This window comes from Cibotium barometz, chromosome 58, assembly GCF_041138505.1.
Source record: "Cibotium barometz isolate CiBa-2024 chromosome 58, ASM4113850v1, whole genome shotgun sequence".
Lineage (NCBI taxonomy): Eukaryota > Viridiplantae > Streptophyta > Polypodiopsida > Cyatheales > Cibotiaceae > Cibotium > Cibotium barometz.
This window is the reverse complement of record NC_141103.1, coordinates 37,723,926-37,747,718: the sequence shown is the minus strand read 5'-3', so window position 1 is coordinate 37,747,718 and position 23,793 is coordinate 37,723,926. Positions and strand designations below refer to the sequence as shown.

Genomic DNA, 23,793 nt, shown 5'->3' with positions numbered 1-23,793 from the left:
TAATTGGATTGTTGTCTGCATCGTTTATTTTGGAGGGAAAAATAGAATATTACCTAAGAAAGAGAGGACTTGTGTTCTCCATTGGGAACAAAGTATGGTGAGCATATAAGTGTATCGTCCATCTTCCATTGAGGAACACAAGTCTCTGTGTAGAAAATGGAGAAATGCTCCTTTAGAGACAACCGTAGAGGCTTGTAAAAATGAGATTAGAAAGTTTTGGTTTTCTAGCCATGTTGTGTAGGGAGAGATTCTTGCATTGGAGACATGGCTAGCTTGTTGGGATATTAGGACTTTTCACTCGGGCCCTTGGTTTGTTACTTTTAGGAGGACTCGGGAGTTTTTGTTCCAAGGACAAACCTTGCTGTAAGATTCCTCCTATTCAATTCATGATAATTGGAAGATGACATATTTAAGCATGTATCTAGCTTGGATAACAAACCTTGACAAAAGGGTGGAGCAAACATAGAATCTCAACCACAAAGTCTTTCAATATGTTCACGAAAACCATAATGTTTATTGAATTAGTAAAGAGTTGATGAAACTCTAGTGTTTTTATTGTTGACATAGTAAGGACAATTCATTCCACTTTAGTCAATTGGTCTATAATGACCTAGATTGAATCGTAAATACTATGACTCCAATGTAATCCTACAATAAAATCCATCATTATAATCTACCACGTCTTCTTACATATTTTCAGTGTCGATGAAAGAATCCTCTTGTGCAAAATTATATGGGATTATCAAGATGGAACTAGGTATAATACACAATGCTTAATTCATACATGGCCAATAAAAAAGCCATTTGTTTCAAGTTCATGTTTATGCTCCACCTCAAATGAAATACTTTCTCAATATATTTCTTTCCATACTACGTACCAAACTATGTAGAACAATCAGATCTTATGGCTTGCCATCAGCATGGATTGATTTTCAAATTTGAATAGGAATGAACTTTTGATTCCAATACCCTTTGAGAGAAGGATGGAATTCCATTGTTAACTCAGAGAAGGAGATGAGATCTTCTAGCATGGGATCCCCTAACTCGCCATTGGGATTTTCTTCAATGGGACCCATATGATGGTTTAGGGCAAAATTTTCATCCTCTTTACCTTCACTTTGTGATGCATCTACGGCTACCATTGTTGTCACATTATGGACATCCCTATCTTCAAAATTTGGTTTATTGGGAAGCACAATTTGGATGATGTTCCACCATTTACTATCAAATTTGTACGAATGGAAGACCACCGATAATGTTAAAATGCATTAAATTAGTCTTGTCAAAATGTATTGAATACATATATATACATTGACTACAATCACATCATCTACTCCTGAAATTACACACTTGTCGCATTTCTATGGCAGACAAAAGTATCTTTCTCATTTGCCTAGAGTTTTGTTGTGTCTATGGAAAATAGGTCACTCTCTTTACTCCTCATTGTAGCATTGGAACCATTGTACACAGCTCGAAACCATTTTAGGGTGGTTGCAAGATTAGGGTGCCCAGTTTTGTCCACTCAAGCACCCTGTAAACAGTAAAAAAACAGGCATTTGTTTACCTTTAGTAGCTAATCTCTCCTTGTAAATGAAGGAATTTTGTTTCAAGTTCTTTTGTTGGAATATCATATTCAAAGTTGGAAATATAGTTGTATAATTTGATTAAGCATTAGATAGTCAAAAGTCCTCATTTTCTTAGGTACAAAGTCAATGTATACACCCTGTCCCAAATTTAAACTGATTCCATAAAATGCTAATATCTTTTACATATAAACTCATATGAGATTCCCACTTTGTACCTTAGATCTTCACATAATATGGAGCTTAACTTGATTTTTTGAGAAAATTTTAAGATATTTGTCTATTTTCTTTAAATATTTCAAGGTCTTTGAAGTGTTATAATATACGCCACTTTTTGTACCCACAATAGCTACCACTTAAAATCAAAGAACTTTCTAAAACCAACTTCCAAGATGTCTTGTATGGTCCCACAGTAATCCAATTGTGAAGACATTAGAATGGCATCTCATGTGCTAGACATATACAACTTGATGAAGTGTTATTTGCTAGATGACGGTGTGAACGTAGTGGTTAGTGGGAATTGACGAGTTACGATCGGTAAGGGCCAACTACTTACCCATGGAATATCTAGGGAATATTCCCTATACCTTTGCCATATATATTGAGACCACGTGCTTCATTTTTCTACCATTGCAATTTCACTACCTAACCCATAGGCTAGATCCACATAGGTCACTTTTCTACCATCAACAGTCTCATGATAGACCTCATCTGGCATGCAAGTTAGGATCCATCCCATGTCTTGGCTCATAGCTCAAAACCAACCTAGCCTTATACTTCACTTTCTAGACCCACCTAGTTCTAATAACCTTCCTATTAGGTGGATTATCTACTAGATCCCAAGTTTCATTCTTCATAATGCTATCATACTCTGCTTGTGTAGTGTCTTTCCAAGCTAGATCTGCAAAGCGCTTCTTCCAAACTAGCTAGCTCCTTTACTTCTGTAATCTCATCCATCAAGGACATAATGACTATGTGACCAGAAGCCCTTCTTTGCTCCTCTGTTCTCTGAGACTGCCTTGCTCCATTTGCATGCTGCTCAATAGACATAAGCATCTTCTTTGTCATTACAATTTTCAAGTTTTCAAACAAACTACACAAGATAATGACTTGACTAGTTGAAAATGTATAAAGACGAGAAAATAAATTAATGAAAAAGTGAGAGATGAAGAAACTCATAACTTTTATAAAAGAAATGATACAAGATAATGATGGGGATGTGGCTTCTTGTGTCCATTGTGATACCTTTCCCATATTTGTTTATTGACTAGTGTGATTGAAAATGCTCAAGGAAAATGACAATGAACACGTATATCTCCATTTTTGTCTTATTTCCTTGTTTTCATGGGCATCTTTATGGACTTCTTCCTCCTTAGTTTCAAACCATTCATAATCACGTCACCTCTATTGTTTTCATTAGACGTATGTGTGCTGTTCTCCATTATTTGAAATATAGACCATGGTGTTAGTAATTCCAGCCTTCTTCAATATATGGATTATATCTTTTCATAATGTAGTCAATACAATGGGGTGCCTCTTATCTTCTTTTCTTAAATGAGAGTAAGAAGTCCATTATTTCAATTATTGTCTAATAATCACTATATCTAGAATAACTATTCAAAAACTCAGATTTTGTATTTATATTTCCTCTTTAAGCATGACGTGTTATTTATTGATGATCAAAATGTTAAAAATTTATTAGAATTTATTTAAATATTAGCTAGCCACATTCTATGTTTTAGACCAATTGAATCATAGGTGAATGAGTAGGAAAACAATTATACACTTTTTTCATGACTATCATATTTCAAGTTAGCTATAATCATTGAAGATGGTGTGAAACATTCATCTTTTCAAAAGAATGGTAGTTTTAAACCTTAAACTAGTATTCGGAGCAATTGTTAGTACCAAATTTCTAGTCATTAGTAAATCATTCAAGAAAGGGGTGAAATTTTGTAATTTAAAATAATTGAATTCTTTAGAGACCAAGGTATATTTTAAAAATCCATTTGGTAAATTTCTCTTTAATTAAAAATCCATTTGGTAAATTTCTCTTTAATTAAAAATATGCTTACTTTGAAACCTAGGGCACCAACTCAATATGTATACTGTTACTACCCTCGTCCAAAATTTAGGGTATGGGGGGACAAGGTCCATAGAAAATATGCATTTATTACTTCTAAAAATTTTTAATATGAAAGGGAAAAAAAAGAAAATCACACATCCCCCTACCCACAAATGATAAAAAAAAATATACCTTGAAAGATATGCAATATTTTAAGATTTGTACATATTTTTCATGCTATGAGAGACCCAAGAGAGGTTTCTTTTTGGAAGAGGGGGGGTAAAATTGAAAATACACTAAAATATGAAAACCAACATCCCTTCAAGTTCCTATAATGTTTTCATGTGTTATCCAAATTTCAAGGTGTAAAGACATATTTGAAGCTCTTTTAGTGTAGAACACAAGCATGTTGATGCCTCTAATGGCATATTTTAAAGTTCATCTCATACTCAAGTTCATCTCATCTACATGTTGTTGAAGCTCTTGCTTCATCCAATGAAACAAAGATTCTTGCCAAAACAAATTTATTTGCTTTATTATCCAGCCGCAAGCATAGACATTGGACACCATGCTGTACACATCATCGCAGACAGGATCCAAAATCTCTGGGGCGACCCACTCTCTAAATTTATTGACATTATTTTTTGCTTTTGTCTTCCTCATCTCGTACTCGATGGTATTCTAGCTTGGTATTCTAGGTACAAAATTTGACGACTATTTGGTCTCCCCTTGCTTCAGCATTAAGGCCCAATCAATTATGCCCACTCTTGGGTGATGGTCCTGGGTAAAATCCAAAACTACAAATCGCAATGCACTACCCCTACTAGGTGGGCTACAGCCAGCAGCAGTGCATCGACCACAACTAAAATTCTAGAAGGAACATGCATCAAAAACCCATGCATCCTTGCCATTTGTACTTTTGACAACACAAGATCCTCCCCTACATTTTGCACGTCCATGATGTGGCAGTCGTAAATCATGGTGCTTAAATGTGCCTAGCCTAAAAGGAAGTTGCAACATAAATTGTCCTAGAGTGCCACCATTAAAGTATGGAAACATTGTAACCCAAGGGCATCCCCAGTCTTTGCAATGCAACGCACAAGACAAGAGTGCAGCCTTTGCATCCCTTGCTCATGGTCGAAGGCCTCCATTTGTTTACCAATAGAGCATGCGACATACTTTTTTGCACAATAAGTAACGTGTTCTGGAAAATACGATATGTTCTGGACTCGATAGTTGCAGGCAGCATGCGACTAAGCTCATCAATTAGCTCAAATCTAATGGCATTAGTAACCTCTTTCTTTTGATCTTTAGTGTAATTCACTTGAGCCATCTTGCGTAAAATATGTGTTGATTGTTAGTACATAGACAATGTACACATCATGTGTCATGATAATATGTGCGATGCATACCACACGTGCATGTCCTAAAATGTAAATACTAAACATGTATAATTACAACTTAGCATATTATGACTAATTTCCTAGAGTGTGCGCCATATTACATGCAATCCTAAATAAATTGAATTTATAAAATAAACATGTATATTCATAGCAAAACATTTTTGTAATTTGAAATGCGCTACAACATGCAATCAACTCATTCCATTCGAAATGAAACATAAAAAATGAAATAACAATCATGATTCACATGCAATGATGAAGCAATACAAAACATTGCTTGATTTTTTATTTTAAAAATGACAAAAAAATACATCGTAAAGTGTGCTCTGAAGTGTTCACTACATGCTCTACATGCCAATTAATAACACCCCATCATCGTGTTACTACTAATCTTAGCACTACAAATGGATGTGACTAAACGAGATCGGTGCTGCAATGCAAGGAGAGATGACACAACTGCCAAATGAATGACAAAGTGCCAAGCTCTCGTGTACTCGCATATCTATGTATGACAACACTAACGGTCGAGTAAATGACAAAAGTGCCGAACATTATCTCTACTTAAACACTCAAAAAATGACACATACAGCCGAGTGAACGACCATGTGCCGAATCTCGCTACCCCTCACTTCTAAGAACAACACCTACGACCGAATAAACGACATAGTGCCAAAATTTATCTATTATGTCATAAGTACCAGGTGTTAGTTTCAATGACACAAACGGCTGAAAATACGATCCATGGGCCAAAGAAACCAACATACTTATGCAAACAACACATTAGGTCGAAGATACGACCCTGTGCTAAGACATAAGTACCTTTGTATGTCCTAATTAATTAAATTAATTACTTAAAATGAGACAACCCTTTATGCCGAATTAATGATACAGAGCCAAATCTTACAACATTAAAACATTAAAAGCTAATACCTGAAGAGCTGCACGCGATTGAAGGGAAGCTGGGTGGTTGGTTGGCTGGCTGGTTGAAGGCTAGAAAGGTAAGAAAATAGGAAAGGGAGAGTGGCAGGAAAGGGTGGGTGGGCCCAGCGGGGGCCACTCTTTATATAATTTTAAGCATCGCCGGGCTTCTATGACGACCTCGGTGGGTCCCGCCAAGCTTTTTGTGAAATCCGGCAGGCCTTGGTAAGAGCCCACTAGGATCGTCATAGAAGCCCAGTAGGGTTTTTGTAGGTTACCAGGTCACTGGTGACTTGTTCATGACTGGCCTCTTGATCACGTTATCATGAGCCTTTGTGATAACGTTAAAATAACCAATGATCACGTAATTTTCAATCGCTGATCAAGAAAGGGGGTGAAATCTGGTCTTTTGAAAAGAAGTAGAGTCAAAATATTTTGAACTTATATTTTTTTGCTAAATTGTCCTTAAATGATTAGGGGTATCTTCACATTGATTCACTACTAAGAAAACATATGTATCACGGGTGTTCAAGAGGTATTAAAAAACATCCTTATTTAATGGGTTTGTAAAGGCCTCTTTTCTTCATAAATTTTCTTCTGCTTTTTGTGAAAATTGATTTTAGAACCCCTTTTGTTAATTTTTTTCACATTTCCAAATAAATAAACCCTCTTGTTGAACTCACGCAATAGATTAATATGTTTCTTAGTGAACACCCCAAGGTCTACCTCAATGTGTAGAGAGATGGTGAATAAAACAAGGAAGGTGTAGATGAAATGGAATCACACTAAAAACAATATAATTTAGGAACAATAGAGAGAAGGTGTAGATGAAATGGAATCACACTAAAAACAATATAATTTAGGAACAATAGAGATAGGGGTCTTCATTGTCATTACAATTTTCATGTTTTTAAACAAACTAACCAAGATAATGACTTGACTATTGAAAATGTAGAGAGACCAAAAACTCAATAAAGGAAAAAGTGAGAGATGAAGAAACTCATGACTTTTTAATAAGAAATGATACAACATAATGGTGGGGATGGGTATTTTTGTATTCATTGTGTTACCTTGCCCACATTTTTTCAGTGACTAATGTGATTGAAAATAATGGGGGGAAATGTCAATGAACACATATAATGGGGGATTCTTGTTTTCATTATGATACCTTGCCCACATTGTTTCAGTGACTAGTGTGATTGAAAATAATGGGGAAAAATGGCAATGAACATGTATATCTTCATTTTTGTTTTGTTTCCTTGTTTTCATGGGCCTCTTTATGTACTTCCTCCTCATTACTTTATCATTATGAAAAGTTTTTAACTGGTCATCATCTTTGTTTCTATTATTGCCCTCAGTTTCAAACCATCCGTCATTGTGTCCACATATATTGTTTTTGTCTTTTAAAATAATTGAGTTCATAAAAAACCAAGTTGTCTTCAAAAGTCCATTTGGTAAATTTCCCTTTAATTGAAAAGATGGTTACTTTGAAATATAAGGGCTAGTGTAGACTCTGTAAATTGAATTCATAACTTCTTTAGTTGAAAGTTGATGACCTTCTTCCTTCCTTATTCATGTCCTTTATGCAATTTTCTTCAAGTAGGCATATTTTTTTGCTATTATTGTCTTCATATGTAAACCATACCCATGTCCATCTCTATTTTTGTCATTGCATCAACGTAAGCTCCTTGTTTTCAATCCTCTTAAACCAATGGCATGAGTAGTTTTTTTAACATGCTTTATGTATAATAATAACGTTATTAGGAATATGAGTTATCGATTATCTACTTCCTATCTTAATTGTAGATAACAAAAGAAAAAACTTTGTCCAAATTTATCATTTTTTGATTTTGTTATTGAGTAATAAGTCTTATTTTTTTAATGAAACTTCAAATGAATAATTTTATTCCCTAGATTACTTATTGAAGTATTTCATGCCTTATATCATTTGAAGAAGAGGTAATCATATATATAAGGCATGAAATACTTCAATAAGTAATCAATTACTTTAGTATACTATAATAATAATTCTATCATTATACATAATGGTAGAATTATTATTAAAATATATTGAATTAATTGGTCAAGAGTCTAACATGTATTATACAAATTGTAACAAATAGGTGAGTGAAATTGGTAAAATTCATGTTTTTCATCTCAAAAGAAGTGTAGTGATTGGAAGGATTTCATGCAACACTAGCATTTACCAAACACATAGGTAGTCCCTTGAATATGAAATATAAAATTGTGGTATAAAATTTAACTATGAAATATCAACTTTGTACACAATTTTGCAATGGTGGGAAGTTTATTGATATTTATCATGCTCATTTGAGCTAAAATATAATTGTGTGTCGATTGGTATCTTTTGTACAAATGCTATATATGAGATAATGTTGCACCATCAAGAGTTTTGAAGGGAGTTTAAGTGTAGCCTTTCTGCACATGCAAGTCTAGTATATTTGTGTGGAGCTTTCATAATATTTTTGTCCGCATCAATTTCTTTATTTTCCTTGCTTATTTACTGCCCATGGCTTCTTGATGCTATGGTCCAAGGCTTGTCAGAAGAGAGCCTATGCAATCATCAATTTTGTGGCTATCCAAGGACTTGGTGGTATTTGAGCCATATAAGTGTGAATGTTTGTGCCCACATCTAAGTAATAACCACCCAATGGTACTTCATCCCATATATGTGCTATGAGCTTTTATGCACACATCTAAGTTGCACTAGCAAACTAGTACGGTGGTGTGGCCCATCATGAATTCCACCTCAAATGTTATAGACATGTCTTATTTTTCCTTGCCTCACAATCTTCAAGCTTGTTTGCTTTCTTACCTTGTAGCCTCTAATGGTTCTCTCGCAATCCATGATGATCTACACATGCATGATGATATGGCAATGCTGAATGAATCACAAAAGATAGAGACTAACTAGCTTGTGAAGTGAGAAAACAAGAAAATATGATAAGTGTAATGCACCCAAAGAGAAAGGGAGAGCATATCAAATGAAATTGTGCACTACACAAGGTCCAAACAACTAATAAGGGATATACTACCAAATGAAAGTGTATAGGTGCACAAGAAAAATAAGGAAGACATTACCACATGAAAGTTTCTGCTAAGCCCACATGTATAAGATTCAATATTTTCTAGAGTGAAAGGAGTGAAAAGTCACCTTGTTCAAGTTTTTCCACAATGAGAGGCATGAGAAAAAATCCCACTAGGTGGATGTGAAATTTTAGCTAATGTGGTTTTCCCCTCTAGCAATACATGTCTACATTTTTCCGTATACCATTAGCTCCCAAGTTAGCCTAAAACGTTTTGTTTTCTAAAATAAGACAAATCGCATGCTGGCTTAATTGATGTTGTGAATTATTAGATGTAATTGTGCCTTATTATAAGTAAGCTCATGGAAAAAGAATAATTTCAAAATTGAACTTAGTACTGGTTTTATTGAAAAATCTGTCCACATGCATGAATTGGTTGTTTTCTAATTCATCCATTTTATGCTGAATATATATACTAGCATCACCAAGTATCAGTGTTTTAAGACCATCATGCAATAGTATGGTTTTATTGAAAAATCTGTCCACATGCATGAATTGGTTGTTTTCTAATTCATCCATTTTATGCTGAATATATATACTAGCATCACCAAGTATCAGTGTTTTAAGACCATCATGCAATAGTATGGTTTAATTTCTTTAATGCTTTTTAGTTTTTAACAAATCAACAAAATTTATGGAGCCTACTCCCAAATGAGTGTGCATAAATTAACCACAACAATGGAGGCCCCATAAACTATATCGAATTCTCTCAATCAAGTGTTTCATCTTATTGAGAGGAAGCTCAATCAATGCACTTTTGAATTATTACTTGGTTTGATGTATGTGTACATAAAATTTTTGATCTATTTGACATAATTAATGCATCTTATATTTTTTGGGATACATGATTAGTCCCATATTTTTATGGTCTTATTTTTTAAGTTTGGAATTTGTACTACTTCTTGGAGGTCAAGTTTGTCAAATTTCAAGGAGCATTGCAAAAGTTATGGGCCGATCAAGTTACCCACATAAAAAAGACTCCTTGAATTACCCAAGCTTGCATCTACCCCCAAACTAATCATCTTTATTTGATATTTGAAGGCACCACTCTTTTTAAGAAAACATTTCTTTCTACTAGAAGTTTAAACATCAAGATTACTATTTGTTTATATAATATTAGAAATAAAGGATCAAAATTTTGGGCACAATCAGCTTGTTTTAATATCTATATTTTAGAAAAGAAGTAGAAAATAAAAAAACTATACATTCATCAAAATAATTCAACCATTTAGGAGAGAAGCATATCATTATTCACACCATGGGTATTAAAGTACATTGATGAAGCATACCACCCATGATCTAATCACAATATAATAACTAGAAATAGGCATAGATTTGGAAACTTTTAAAAATTAAAAAGAGAATAGTGTCCAATTTGATATTTTAAAAAATAAAATGCATGAACAATAAGAGAAGGTTGGTGTAGATGAATAAGCACATGGTCGAAAATAGTTAAAATGAGACAAAAGTGGAGGTGGGCATGTTCATCATCCATTTTCCCGATACTTTCAACCAAAATAGCCAAAATATTGTGGAAGTGGACGTGAGTTTATAAGAATGCATTAATATATTATATATCAATAAATATAAAATTCCTATCTTGAAGTAAATCATAAAAAAGTGGGATGAATTTTTGTCTTTTGAAAATATAATGATAATCTAAAATTTAACTTGTTTTTTTTCCTAAATTTCCATTTACACAAATTACGATTATCTTCTTTTTTTCTTCTTCTAAAGTTCCATTTAAACAAATTAGGGTTATCGTCACATATGAGAACTAGTGGTAATCCTCTAGATTTAGTTAAGTTCAAGATTATTTTGCTTTCAAGGGGTGAACTACTAAGAAACCTTTGCATCACTTGCATTCAAGAGGGATTTTAAAAAAAAACTTATTTAATGGGGGTTGTAATTGCCTCTTTTCTTCAGAAAATTTCACCTGATCATTTGATTTTAAAAACTCCTCTTCTTAAATTTTGTCACATTTCCAAAATAATAAACCCTTTGTGTTGAACTCATGTGGTACATTTACTTGTTTCTAGCTGAACCCTTTGAGGTTTGCTTCAATGGGTAGAGAGATGGTGAATAAAAGAGGTTGTATATGTAAGGGAATCACGCTAAAAACAAGATAATTTAGGAACAATGGAGATAGGGATCATCTTTGTCATTACAATTTTCAGGTTTTCAAACAAACTACCCAAGATAATAACTTGACTAGTTGAAAATGTATAAAAACCAGAAAATAAATTAATGAAAAAGTGAGAGATGAAGAAACTCATAACTTTTAAAAAAGAAATGATACAAGATAATGATTGGGATGTGGATTTTTGTGTCCATTGTTGTGATACCTTGCTCATATTTGTTTATTGACTAGTGTGATTGAACATGCTTGGGGAAAATGACAATGAGCACACATATATCTCCATTTTTATCTTATTTCCTTTTTTTCATGGGCATCTTTATAATGGACTTTTTCCTCCTCTTGTTGCTTCATCATTATGCAAATTTTCAAACCAGTCAACATCTTTCTTTCTATTATTGACCTTAGTTTCAAACCATTCATAATCATGTCACCTCTATTGTTTTCATTATGTACGTATGTGTGCTCTTCTCCACCATTATTTGCAATATAGACCATGGTGTTAGTAATTCCAGCCTTGTTCAATATATGGATTATATCTTTTCATAATGTAGTCAATACAATGGGGTGCCTCTTATCTTCTTTTCTTGAAATATAGACCAATGTGCAATATAGACCATGGTGTTACTAACACCATGCAATATAGACCATGGTGTTAGTGATTCCAGCCTTCTTCAATATATGGATTATATCTTTTCATAATGTAGTCAATACAATGGGGTGCCTCTTATCTTCTTTTCTTGAATGTGAGTAAGAAGTCCATTGTTTCAATTATTGAGGTAGAGAGATGGTGAATAAAAGAAGGTGTATATGAAAGGGAATCGCACTAAAAACAAGATAATTTAGGGACAATGGAGATAACATCTCATGTTCCTAGAATCATGCCTAAGGGGCTAGGGACACCCCTTGGAAGTACTATATGTAGTCCACACCCCTCGAGGGCTTTTCACCACACCCTTGCAGTTGTAGCAAGTAGCACACACCCAAGCAACGCAATGGAGAAAATCCTTGGCATCACACTCTCCTCATACTATCCTTCTCTCATGTGCCCTTGCAATGCCTTCTCTTCAGTATACACTCTTCCTCATTCGCTCCTAGTACATAGTAGCTCCACCAGCTGCCGTTTTATTCCCCTCCATAATGCACATTTGATCACCTGCAATGCCCAACCCATTCTCCATAATGTGGAGTTGCCATTGCCCACACTCCATAACGTCTCCCTCCCTATCATCCCCCCTCTCCAGTGTTCCTTCCCCTTGAATTGCCACCCTCACGTTCTCTCTATCATGGAAACTTGCGACTCTTGGTCTTTGTCTCACTTCAACCTGGACCCTCAATCCCCTGAGGGGAAGTTGTTCCTCACTTGCCAGTACCCTTTCCTCGGATGCCTCTTCTTTGCCAACAGTATTGATACGAAGCGTGTGACTGCAAGTGCCAAATATCTCACCTGGTATTGCTTCTTTGATGGCAAACTGGACGTGCCAGACCAGACCCTGCAGGCAACTGGCTCTTCGCGAGCTGAAGTCATCCGTGGTGCGGCCAGCTTCTTTCATTCAAAAACCATTTCTGATCTTGACAGCACCATCAATCCTGGTGTGGCCAGTGCTGTCATGCACAGTGGGTGGAGCTGGTGGACGGAAGTGATGGAGGATTTGACTCCTACACAGCAATCTCGACTGTTTCAGATCATGATAGACTTGGTTGCTGCTGCCGAAGATCATGGCCCGTTCCGCAAATCGGGAACAGTTCCACAAGTAGAAACGTTCATCCGAAATCGTGGGAAAGCCGTTGGTGTGAGGCCATTATGTCTCCTCATGGAGTACTCGCTACATATAGAGCTAGATGAAGAGACACTGTCCCATCCTCTTATTTGTCAACTCCATGAGGCTGTAATAGGCCATGTCGCCTGGGTGAACGATGTGTGTTCTTTTGAAGCCGAGGCTGCCAAGGGCGATTACTTCAATATCCTTGCCGTGATGTTACTCAATGACGAGTTCTCTAACCTGGAAGACGCCCTTTCCAAAGCTTGCGACTTGATAAAGCAGTGCGATTCTGAATGCGTCCGCTTAATGAACGAGATCAAACAATCCAGCCTAATCCAGAAACCGGGAGTGGAGAGTTACTTGGAAGCGCTAGGGAACTTGATGGCTGGAAATTACTACTGGACCAGTATCTCTTCCCGTTACACCCCGGATGGCATCCCTCGACAAGCCAATACTGCAAATCTCCCTTTCGACCCTGAATGGGTAGCTCATTTGGAGGAGCTCCAAGCCTCCAAAGGGAACTGCAGGGCTTCCTGTTAAGACAACTATGGAGCACAAATAAACATCGCACATGCTACTGCAATAAATCGGGCTCGTTCTGGCTGGGATTTCGCCCCGGAAATGTGACTATGAAGCACTCATAAACATCGCACATGCTACTGCAATTAACTAGGCTTTCGAGCACGTGAGTATATACGTATGCAAGAAACTTGCAATCACTTCTATGTACATATTGCTGATAATGTGAACTTCTCTACTTTAGCACGTTACTATGTACATATTGGTGATAATGTGAACTTCTCTACTTTTGTACATGACCTCATTTTTGCAAAAAATGTTGCGGATTACCCACTACATTCTTTGAATTTGTACACTTGGTGTGAGTTAAGGCTCCAACTTTCCCAAGTATGGTCAATGGACCATTAAGCGCTAGATATGATGCACAAATTAGATTCAAGCTGGTATCATTCACTCCAAACCTGCTTCACCTTCCAATGGGATTATCGAGACCATGGCATCATAAACAAAGGACGCAGAGATGGTGGAAGGCGATCAATGGGAGCCAGGAGCCTTAAACCGATCGATATAAATTCCAACTCATGTATAGCACTCTATGTATACATTCATGGTATTCAATACCCTACTATAGTAATCATTTAAGAGAGAGAGAGATGGATTTCCCATTTTTTGGAAATCAATGTACAAGGGAAAGAGGGAGAATTCAACTAGCAATTATGTATATTTGAGGGGTGTGCTCAGGTGGTGAAGGAGTCATGGGCAAAAAAATGGGTGGGCTTTGAGAAAAGGATGGATGGTGTGGGCAAGTAGGTTTGGATAATGGCTTATTGTGAGCTCATCCACCCAATGGTACTTCATCCCATATATGTGCTATGAGCTTTTATGCACACATCTAAGTTGCACTAGCAAACTAGTACGGTGGTGTGGCCCATCATGAATTCCACCTCAAATGTTATAGACATGTCTTATTTTTCCTTGCCTCACAATCTTCAAGCTTGTTTGCTTTCTTACCTTGTAGCCTCTAATGGTTCTCTCGCAATCCATGATGATCTACACATGCATGATGATATGGCAATGCTGAATGAATCACAAAAGATAGAGACTAACTAGCTTGTGAAGTGAGAAAACAAGAAAATATGATAAGTGTAATGCACCCAAAGAGAAAGGGAGAGCATATCAAATGAAATTGTGCACTACACAAGGTCCAAACAACTAATAAGGGATATACTACCAAATGAAAATGTATAGGTGCACAGGAAAAATAAGGAAGACATTACCACATGAAAGTTTTTGCTAAGCCAACATGTATAAGATTCAATATTTTCTAGAGTGAAAGGAGTGAAAAGTCACCTGGTTCAAGTTTTTCCACAATGAGAGGCATGAGAAAAAATCCCACTAGGTGGATGTGAAATTTTAGCTAATGTGGTTTTCCCCTCTAGCAATACATGTCTACATTTTTCCGTATACCATTAGCTCCCAAGTTAGCCTAAAACGTTTTGTTTTCTAAAATAAGACAAATCGCATGCTGGCTTAATTGATGTTGTGAATTATTAGATGTAATTGTGCCTTATTATAAGTAAGCTCATGGAAAAAGAATAATTTCAAAATTGAACTTAGTACTGGTTTTATTGAAAAATCTGTCCACATGCATGAATTGGTTGTTTTCTAATTCATCCATTTTATGCTGAATATATATACTAGCATCACCAAGTATCAGTGTTTTAAGACCATCATGCAATAGTATGGTTTAATTTCTTTAATGCTTTTTAGTTTTTAACAAATCAACAAAATTTATGGAGCCTACTCCCAAATGAGTGTGCATAAATTAACCACAACAATGGAGGCCCCATAAACTATATCGAATTCTCTCAATCAAGTGTTTCATCTTATTGAGAGGAAGCTCAATCAATGCATTTTTGAATTATTACTTGGTTTGATGTATGTGTACATAAAATTTTTGATCTATTTGACTTAATTTATGCATCTTATATTTTTTGGGATACATGATTAGTCCCATATTTTTATGGTCTTATTTTTTAAGTTTGGAATTTGTACTACTTCTTGGAGGTCAAGTTTGTCAAATTTCAAGGAGCATTGCAAAAGTTATGGGCCGATCAAGTTACCCACATAAAAAAGACTCCTTGAATTACCCAAGCTTGCATCTACCCCCAAACTAATCATCTTTATTTGATATTTGAAGGCACCACTCTTTTTAAGAAAACATTTCTTTCTACTAGAAGTTTAAACATCAAGATTACTATTTGTTTATATAATATTAGAAATAAAGGATCAAAATTTTGGGCACAATCAGCTTGTTTTAATATCTATATTTTAGAAAAGAAGTAGAAAATAAAAAAACTATACATTCATCAAAATAATTCAACCATTTAGGAGAGAAGCATATCATTATTCACACCATGGGTATTAAAGTACATTGATGAAGCATACCACCCATGATCTAATCACAATATAATAACTAGAAATAGGCATAGATTTGGAAACTTTTAAAAATTAAAAAGAGAATAGTGTCCAATTTGATATTTTAAAAAATAAAATGCATGAACAATAAGAGAAGGTTGGTGTAGATGAATAAGCACATGGTTGAAAATAGTTAAAATGAGACAAAAGTGGAGGTGGGCATGTTCATCATCCATTTTCCCGATACTTTCAACCAAAATAGCCAAAATATTGTGGAAGTGGACGTGAGTTTATAAGAATGCATTAATATATTATATATCAATAAATATAAAATTCCTATCTTGAAGTAAATCATAAAAAAGTGGGATGAATTTTTGTCTTTTGAAAATATAATGATAATCTAAAATTTAACTTGATTTTCTAAATTTCCATTTACACAAATTACGATTATCTTCTTTTTTTCTTCTTCTAAAGTTCCATTTAAACAAATTAGGGTTATCGTCACATATGAGAACTAGTGGTAATCCTCTAGATTTAGTTAAGTTCAAGATTATTTTGCTTTCAAGGGGTGAACTACTAAGAAACCTTTGCATCACTTGCATTCAAGAGGGATTTTAAAAAAAACTTATTTAATGGGGGTTGTAATTGCCTCTTTTCTTCAGAAAATTTCACCTGATCATTTGATTTTAAAAACTCCTCTTCTTAAATTTTGTCACATTTCCAAAATAATAAACCCTTTGTGTTGAACTCATGTGGTACATTTACTTGTTTCTAGCTGAACGCTTTGAGGTTTGCTTCAATGGGTAGAGAGATGGTGAATAAAAGAAGTTGTATATGTAAGGGAATCACACTAAAAACAAGATAATTTAGGAACAATGGAGATAGGGATCATCTTTGTCATTACAATTTTCAGGTTTTCAAACAAACTACCCAAGATAATAACTTGACTAGTTGAAAATGTATAAAAACCAGAAAATAAATTAATGAAAAAGTGAGAGATGAAGAAACTCATAACTTTTAAAAAAGAAATGATACAAGATAATGATTGGGATGTGGATTTTTGTGTCCATTGTTGTGATACATTGCTCATATTTGTTTATTGACTAGTGTGATTGAAAATGCTTGGGGAAAATGACAATGAGCACACATATATCTCCGTTTTTGTCTTATTTCCTTTTTTTCATGGGCATCTTTATGGACTTTTTCCTCCTCTTGTTGCTTCATCATTATGCAAATTTTCAAACTAGTCAACATCTTTCTTTCTATTATTGCCCTTAGTTTCAAACCATTCATAATCATGTCACCTCTATTGTTTTCATTATACGTATGTGTGCTCTTCTCCATTATTTGCAATATAGACCATGGTGTTAGTAATTCCAGCCTTCTTCAATATATGGATTATATCTTTTCATAATGTAGTCAATACAATGGGGTGCCTCTTATCTTCTTTTCTTGAAATATAGACCATGCAATATAGACCATGGTGTTACTAACACCATGCAATATAGACCATGGTGTTAGTAATTCCAGCCTTCTTCAATATATGGATTATATCTTTTCATAATGTAGTCAATACAATGGGGTGCCTCTTATCTTCTTTTCTTGAATGTGCGTAAGAAGTCCATTGTTTCAATTATTGAGGTAGAGAGATGGTGAATAAAAGAAGGTGTATATGAAAGGGAATCACACTAAAAACAAGATAATTTAGGGACAATGGAGATAACATCTCATGTTCCTAGAATCATGCCTAAGGGGCTAGGGACACCCCTTGGAAGTACTATATGTAGTCCACACCCCTCGAGGGCTTTTCACCACACCCTTGCAATTGTAGCAACAAATCGCATGCTGGCTTAATTGATGTTGTGAATTATTAGATGTAATTGTGCCTTATTATAAGTAAGCTCATGAAAAAAGAATAATTTCAAAATTGAACTTAGTACTGGTTTTATTGAAAAATCTGTCCACATGCATGAATTGGTTGTTTTCTAATTCATCCATTTTATGCTGAATATATATACTAGCATCACCAAGTATCAGTGTTTTAAGACCATCATGCAATAGTATGGTTTAATTTCTTTAATGCTTTTTAGTTTTTAACAAATCAACAAAATTTATGGAGCCTACTCCCAAATGAGTGTGCATAAATTAACCACAACAATGGAGGCCCCATAAACTATATCGAATTCTCTCAATCAAGTGTTTCATCTTATTGAGAGGAAGCTCAATCAATGCATTTTTGAATTATTACTTGGTTTGATGTATGTGTACATAAAATTTTTGATCTATTTGACTTAATTTATGCATCTTATATTTTTTGGGATACATGATTAGTCCCATATTTTTATGGTCTTATTTTTTAAGTTTGGAATTTGTACTACTTCTTGGAGGTCAAGTTTGTCAAATTTCAAGGAGCATTGCAAAAGTTATGGGCCGATCAAGTTACCCACATAAAAAAGACTCCTTGAATTACCCAAGCTTGCATCTACCCCCAAACTAATCATCTTTATTTGATATTTGAAGGCACCACTCTTTTTAAGAAAACATTTCTTTCTACTAGAAGTTTAAACATCAAGATTACTATTTGTTTATATAATATTAGAAATAAAGGATCAAAATTTTGGGCACAATCAGCTTGTTTTAATATCTATATTTTAGAAAAGAAGTAGAAAATAAAAAAACTATACATTCATCAAAATAATTCAACCATTTAGGAGAGAAGCATATCATTATTCACACCATGGGTATTAAAGTACATTGATGAAGCATACCACCCATGATCTAATCACAATATAATAACTAGAAATAGGCATAGATTTGGAAACTTTTAAAAATTAAAAAGAGAATAGTGTCCAATTTGATATTTTAAAAAATAAAATGCATGAACAATAAGAGAAGGTTGGTGTAGATGAATAAGCACATGGTTGAAAATAGTTAAAATGAGACAAAAGTGGAGGTGGGCATGTTCATCATCCATTTTCCCGATACTTTCAACCAAAATAGCCAAAATATTGTGGAAGTGGACGTGAGTTTATAAGAATGCATTAATATATTATATATCAATAAATATAAAATTCCTATCTTGAAGTAAATCATAAAAAAGTGGGATGAATTTTTGTCTTTTGAAAATATAATGATAATCTAAAATTTAACTTGATTTTCTAAATTTCCATTTACACAAATTACGATTATCTTCTTTTTTTCTTCTTCTAAAGTTCCATTTAAACAAATTAGGGTTATCGTCACATATGAGAACTAGTGGTAATCCTCTAGATTTAGTTAAGTTCAAGATTATTTTGCTTTCAAGGGGTGAACTACTAAGAAACCTTTGCATCACTTGCATTCAAGAGGGATTTTAAAAAAAACTTATTTAATGGGGGTTGTAATTGCCTCTTTTCTTCAGAAAATTTCACCTGATCATTTGATTTTAAAAACTCCTCTTCTTAAATTTTGTCACATTTCCAAAATAATAAACCCTTTGTGTTGAACTCATGTGGTACATTTACTTGTTTCTAGCTGAACGCTTTGAGGTTTGCTTCAATGGGTAGAGAGATGGTGAATAAAAGAAGTTGTATATGTAAGGGAATCACACTAAAAACAAGATAATTTAGGAACAATGGAGATAGGGATCATCTTTGTCATTACAATTTTCAGGTTTTCAAACAAACTACCCAAGATAATAACTTGACTAGTTGAAAATGTATAAAAACCAGAAAATAAATTAATGAAAAAGTGAGAGATGAAGAAACTCATAACTTTTAAAAAAGAAATGATACAAGATAATGATTGGGATGTGGATTTTTGTGTCCATTGTTGTGATACATTGCTCATATTTGTTTATTGACTAGTGTGATTGAAAATGCTTGGGGAAAATGACAATGAGCACACATATATCTCCGTTTTTGTCTTATTTCCTTTTTTTCATGGGCATCTTTATGGACTTTTTCCTCCTCTTGTTGCTTCATCATTATGCAAATTTTCAAACTAGTCAACATCTTTCTTTCTATTATTGCCCTTAGTTTCAAACCATTCATAATCATGTCACCTCTATTGTTTTCATTATACGTATGTGTGCTCTTCTCCATTATTTGCAATATAGACCATGGTGTTAGTAATTCCAGCCTTCTTCAATATATGGATTATATCTTTTCATAATGTAGTCAATACAATGGGGTGCCTCTTATCTTCTTTTCTTGAAATATAGACCATGCAATATAGACCATGGTGTTACTAACACCATGCAATATAGACCATGGTGTTAGTAATTCCAGCCTTCTTCAATATATGGATTATATCTTTTCATAATGTAGTCAATACAATGGGGTGCCTCTTATCTTCTTTTCTTGAATGTGCGTAAGAAGTCCATTGTTTCAATTATTGAGGTAGAGAGATGGTGAATAAAAGAAGGTGTATATGAAAGGGAATCACACTAAAAACAAGATAATTTAGGGACAATGGAGATAACATCTCATGTTCCTAGAATCATGCCTAAGGGGCTAGGGACACCCCTTGGAAGTACTATATGTAGTCCACACCCCTCGAGGGCTTTTCACCACACCCTTGCAATTGTAGCAACAAATCGCATGCTGGCTTAATTGATGTTGTGAATTATTAGATGTAATTGTGCCTTATTATAAGTAAGCTCATGAAAAAAGAATAATTTCAAAATTGAACTTAGTACTGGTTTTATTGAAAAATCTGTCCACATGCATGAATTGGTTGTTTTCTAATTCATCCATTTTATGCTGAATATATATACTAGCATCACCAAGTATCAGTGTTTTAAGACCATCATGCAATAGTATGGTTTAATTTCTTTAATGCTTTTTAGTTTTTAACAAATCAACAAAATTTATGGAGCCTACTCCCAAATGAGTGTGCATAAATTAACCACAACAATGGAGGCCCCATAAACTATATCGAATTCTCTCAATCAAGTGTTTCATCTTATTGAGAGGAAGCTCAATCAATGCATTTTTGAATTATTACTTGGTTTGATGTATGTGTACATAAAATTTTTGATCTATTTGACTTAATTTATGCATCTTATATTTTTTGGGATACATGATTAGTCCCATATTTTTATGGTCTTATTTTTTAAGTTTGGAATTTGTACTACTTCTTGGAGGTCAAGTTTGTCAAATTTCAAGGAGCATTGCAAAAGTTATGGGCCGATCAAGTTACCCACATAAAAAAGACTCCTTGAATTACCCAAGCTTGCATCTACCCCCAAACTAATCATCTTTATTTGATATTTGAAGGCACCACTCTTTTTAAGAAAACATTTCTTTCTACTAGAAGTTTAAACATCAAGATTACTATTTGTTTATATAATATTAGAAATAAAGGATCAAAATTTTGGGCACAATCAGCTTGTTTTAATATCTATATTTTAGAAAAGAAGTAGAAAATAAAAAAACTATACATTCATCAAAATAATTCAACCATTTAGGAGAGAAGCATATCATTATTCACACCATGGGTATTAAAGTACATTGATGAAGCATACCACCCATGATCTAATCACAATATAATAACTAGAAATAGGCATAGATTTGGAAACTTTTAAAAATTAAAAAGAGAATAGTGTCCAATTTGATATTTTAAAAAATAAAATGCATGAACAATAAGAGAAGGTTGGTGTAGATGAATAAGCACATGGTTGAAAATAGTTAAAATGAGACAAAAGTGGAGGTGGGCATGTTCATCATCCATTTTCCCGATACTTTCAACCAAAATAGCCAAAATATTGTGGAAGTGGACGTGAGTTTATAAGAATGCATTAATATATTATATATCAATAAATATAAAATTCCTATCTTGAAGTAAATCATAAAAAAGTGGGATGAATTTTTGTCTTTTGAAAATATAATGATAATCTAAAATTTAACTTGATTTTCTAAATTTCCATTTACACAAATTACGATTATCTTCTTTTTTTCTTCTTCTAAAGTTCCATTTAAACAAATTAGGGTTATCGTCACATATGAGAACTAGTGGTAATCCTCTAGATTTAGTTAAGTTCAAGATTATTTTGCTTTCAAGGGGTGAACTACTAAGAAACCTTTGCATCACTTGCATTCAAGAGGGATTTTAAAAAAAACTTATTTAATGGGGGTTGTAATTGCCTCTTTTCTTCAGAAAATTTCACCTGATCATTTGATTTTAAAAACTCCTCTTCTTAAATTTTGTCACATTTCCAAAATAATAAACCCTTTGTGTTGAACTCATGTGGTACATTTACTTGTTTCTAGCTGAACGCTTTGAGGTTTGCTTCAATGGGTAGAGAGATGGTGAATAAAAGAAGTTGTATATGTAAGGGAATCACACTAAAAACAAGATAATTTAGGAACAATGGAGATAGGGATCATCTTTGTCATTACAAATTTCAGGTTTTCAAACAAACTACCCAAGATAATAACTTGACTAGTTGAAAATGTATAAAAACCAGAAAATAAATTAATGAAAAAGTGAGAGATGAAGAAACTCATAACTTTTAAAAAAGAAATGATACAAGATAATGATTGGGATGTGGATTTTTGTGTCCATTGTTGTGATACATTGCTCATATTTGTTTATTGACTAGTGTGATTGAAAATGCTTGGGGAAAATGACAATGAGCACACATATATCTCCGTTTTTGTCTTATTTCCTTTTTTTCATGGGCATCTTTATGGACTTTTTCCTCCTCTTGTTGCTTCATCATTATGCAAATTTTCAAACTAGTCAACATCTTTCTTTCTATTATTGCCCTTAGTTTCAAACCATTCATAATCATGTCACCTCTATTGTTTTCATTATACGTATGTGTGCTCTTCTCCATTATTTGCAATATAGACCATGGTGTTAGTAATTCCAGCCTTCTTCAATATATGGATTATATCTTTTCATAATGTAGTCAATACAATGGGGTGCCTCTTATCTTCTTTTCTTGAAATATAGACCATGCAATATAGACCATGGTGTTACTAACACCATGCAATATAGACCATGGTGTTAGTAATTCCAGCCTTCTTCAATATATGGATTATATCTTTTCATAATGTAGTCAATACAATGGGGTGCCTCTTATCTTCTTTTCTTGAATGTGCGTAAGAAGTCCATTGTTTCAATTATTGAGGTAGAGAGATGGTGAATAAAAGAAGGTGTATATGAAAGGGAATCACACTAAAAACAAGATAATTTAGGGACAATGGAGATAACATCTCATGTTCCTAGAATCATGCCTAAGGGGCTAGGGACACCCCTTGGAAGTACTATATGTAGTCCACACCCCTCGAGGGCTTTTCACCACACCCTTGCAATTGTAGCAACAAATCGCATGCTGGCTTAATTGATGTTGTGAATTATTAGATGTAATTGTGCCTTATTATAAGTAAGCTCATGAAAAAAGAATAATTTCAAAATTGAACTTAGTACTGGTTTTATTGAAAAATCTGTCCACATGCATGAATTGGTTGTTTTCTAATTCATCCATTTTATGCTGAATATATATACTAGCATCACCAAGTATCAGTGTTTTAAGACCATCATGCAATAGTATGGTTTAATTTCTTTAATGCTTTTTAGTTTTTAACAAATCAACAAAATTTATGGAGCCTACTCCCAAATGAGTGTGCATAAATTAACCACAACAATGGAGGCCCCATAAACTATATCGAATTCTCTCAATCAAGTGTTTCATCTTATTGAGAGGAAGCTCAATCAATGCATTTTTGAATTATTACTTGGTTTGATGTATGTGTACATAAAATTTTTGATCTATTTGACTTAATTTATGCATCTTATATTTTTTGGGATACATGATTAGTCCCATATTTTTATGGTCTTATTTTTTAAGTTTGGAATTTGTACTACTTCTTGGAGGTCAAGTTTGTCAAATT

General features: G+C 34.0%; 1 protein-coding gene across 1 annotated transcript; it reads left to right on the top strand.

The window, feature by feature from the left end:
- Positions 1–12,208: 12,208 nt before the first annotated feature.
- LOC147606243 (microbial Terpene synthase-like protein 13) lies at positions 12,209–13,516 on the top strand. The gene has a single exon (XM_086792930.1). The coding sequence runs from the start codon at positions 12,209–12,211 to the stop codon at positions 13,514–13,516; it is 1,308 nt and encodes a 435-aa protein (XP_086649056.1).
- Positions 13,517–23,793: the final 10,277 nt, after the last annotated feature.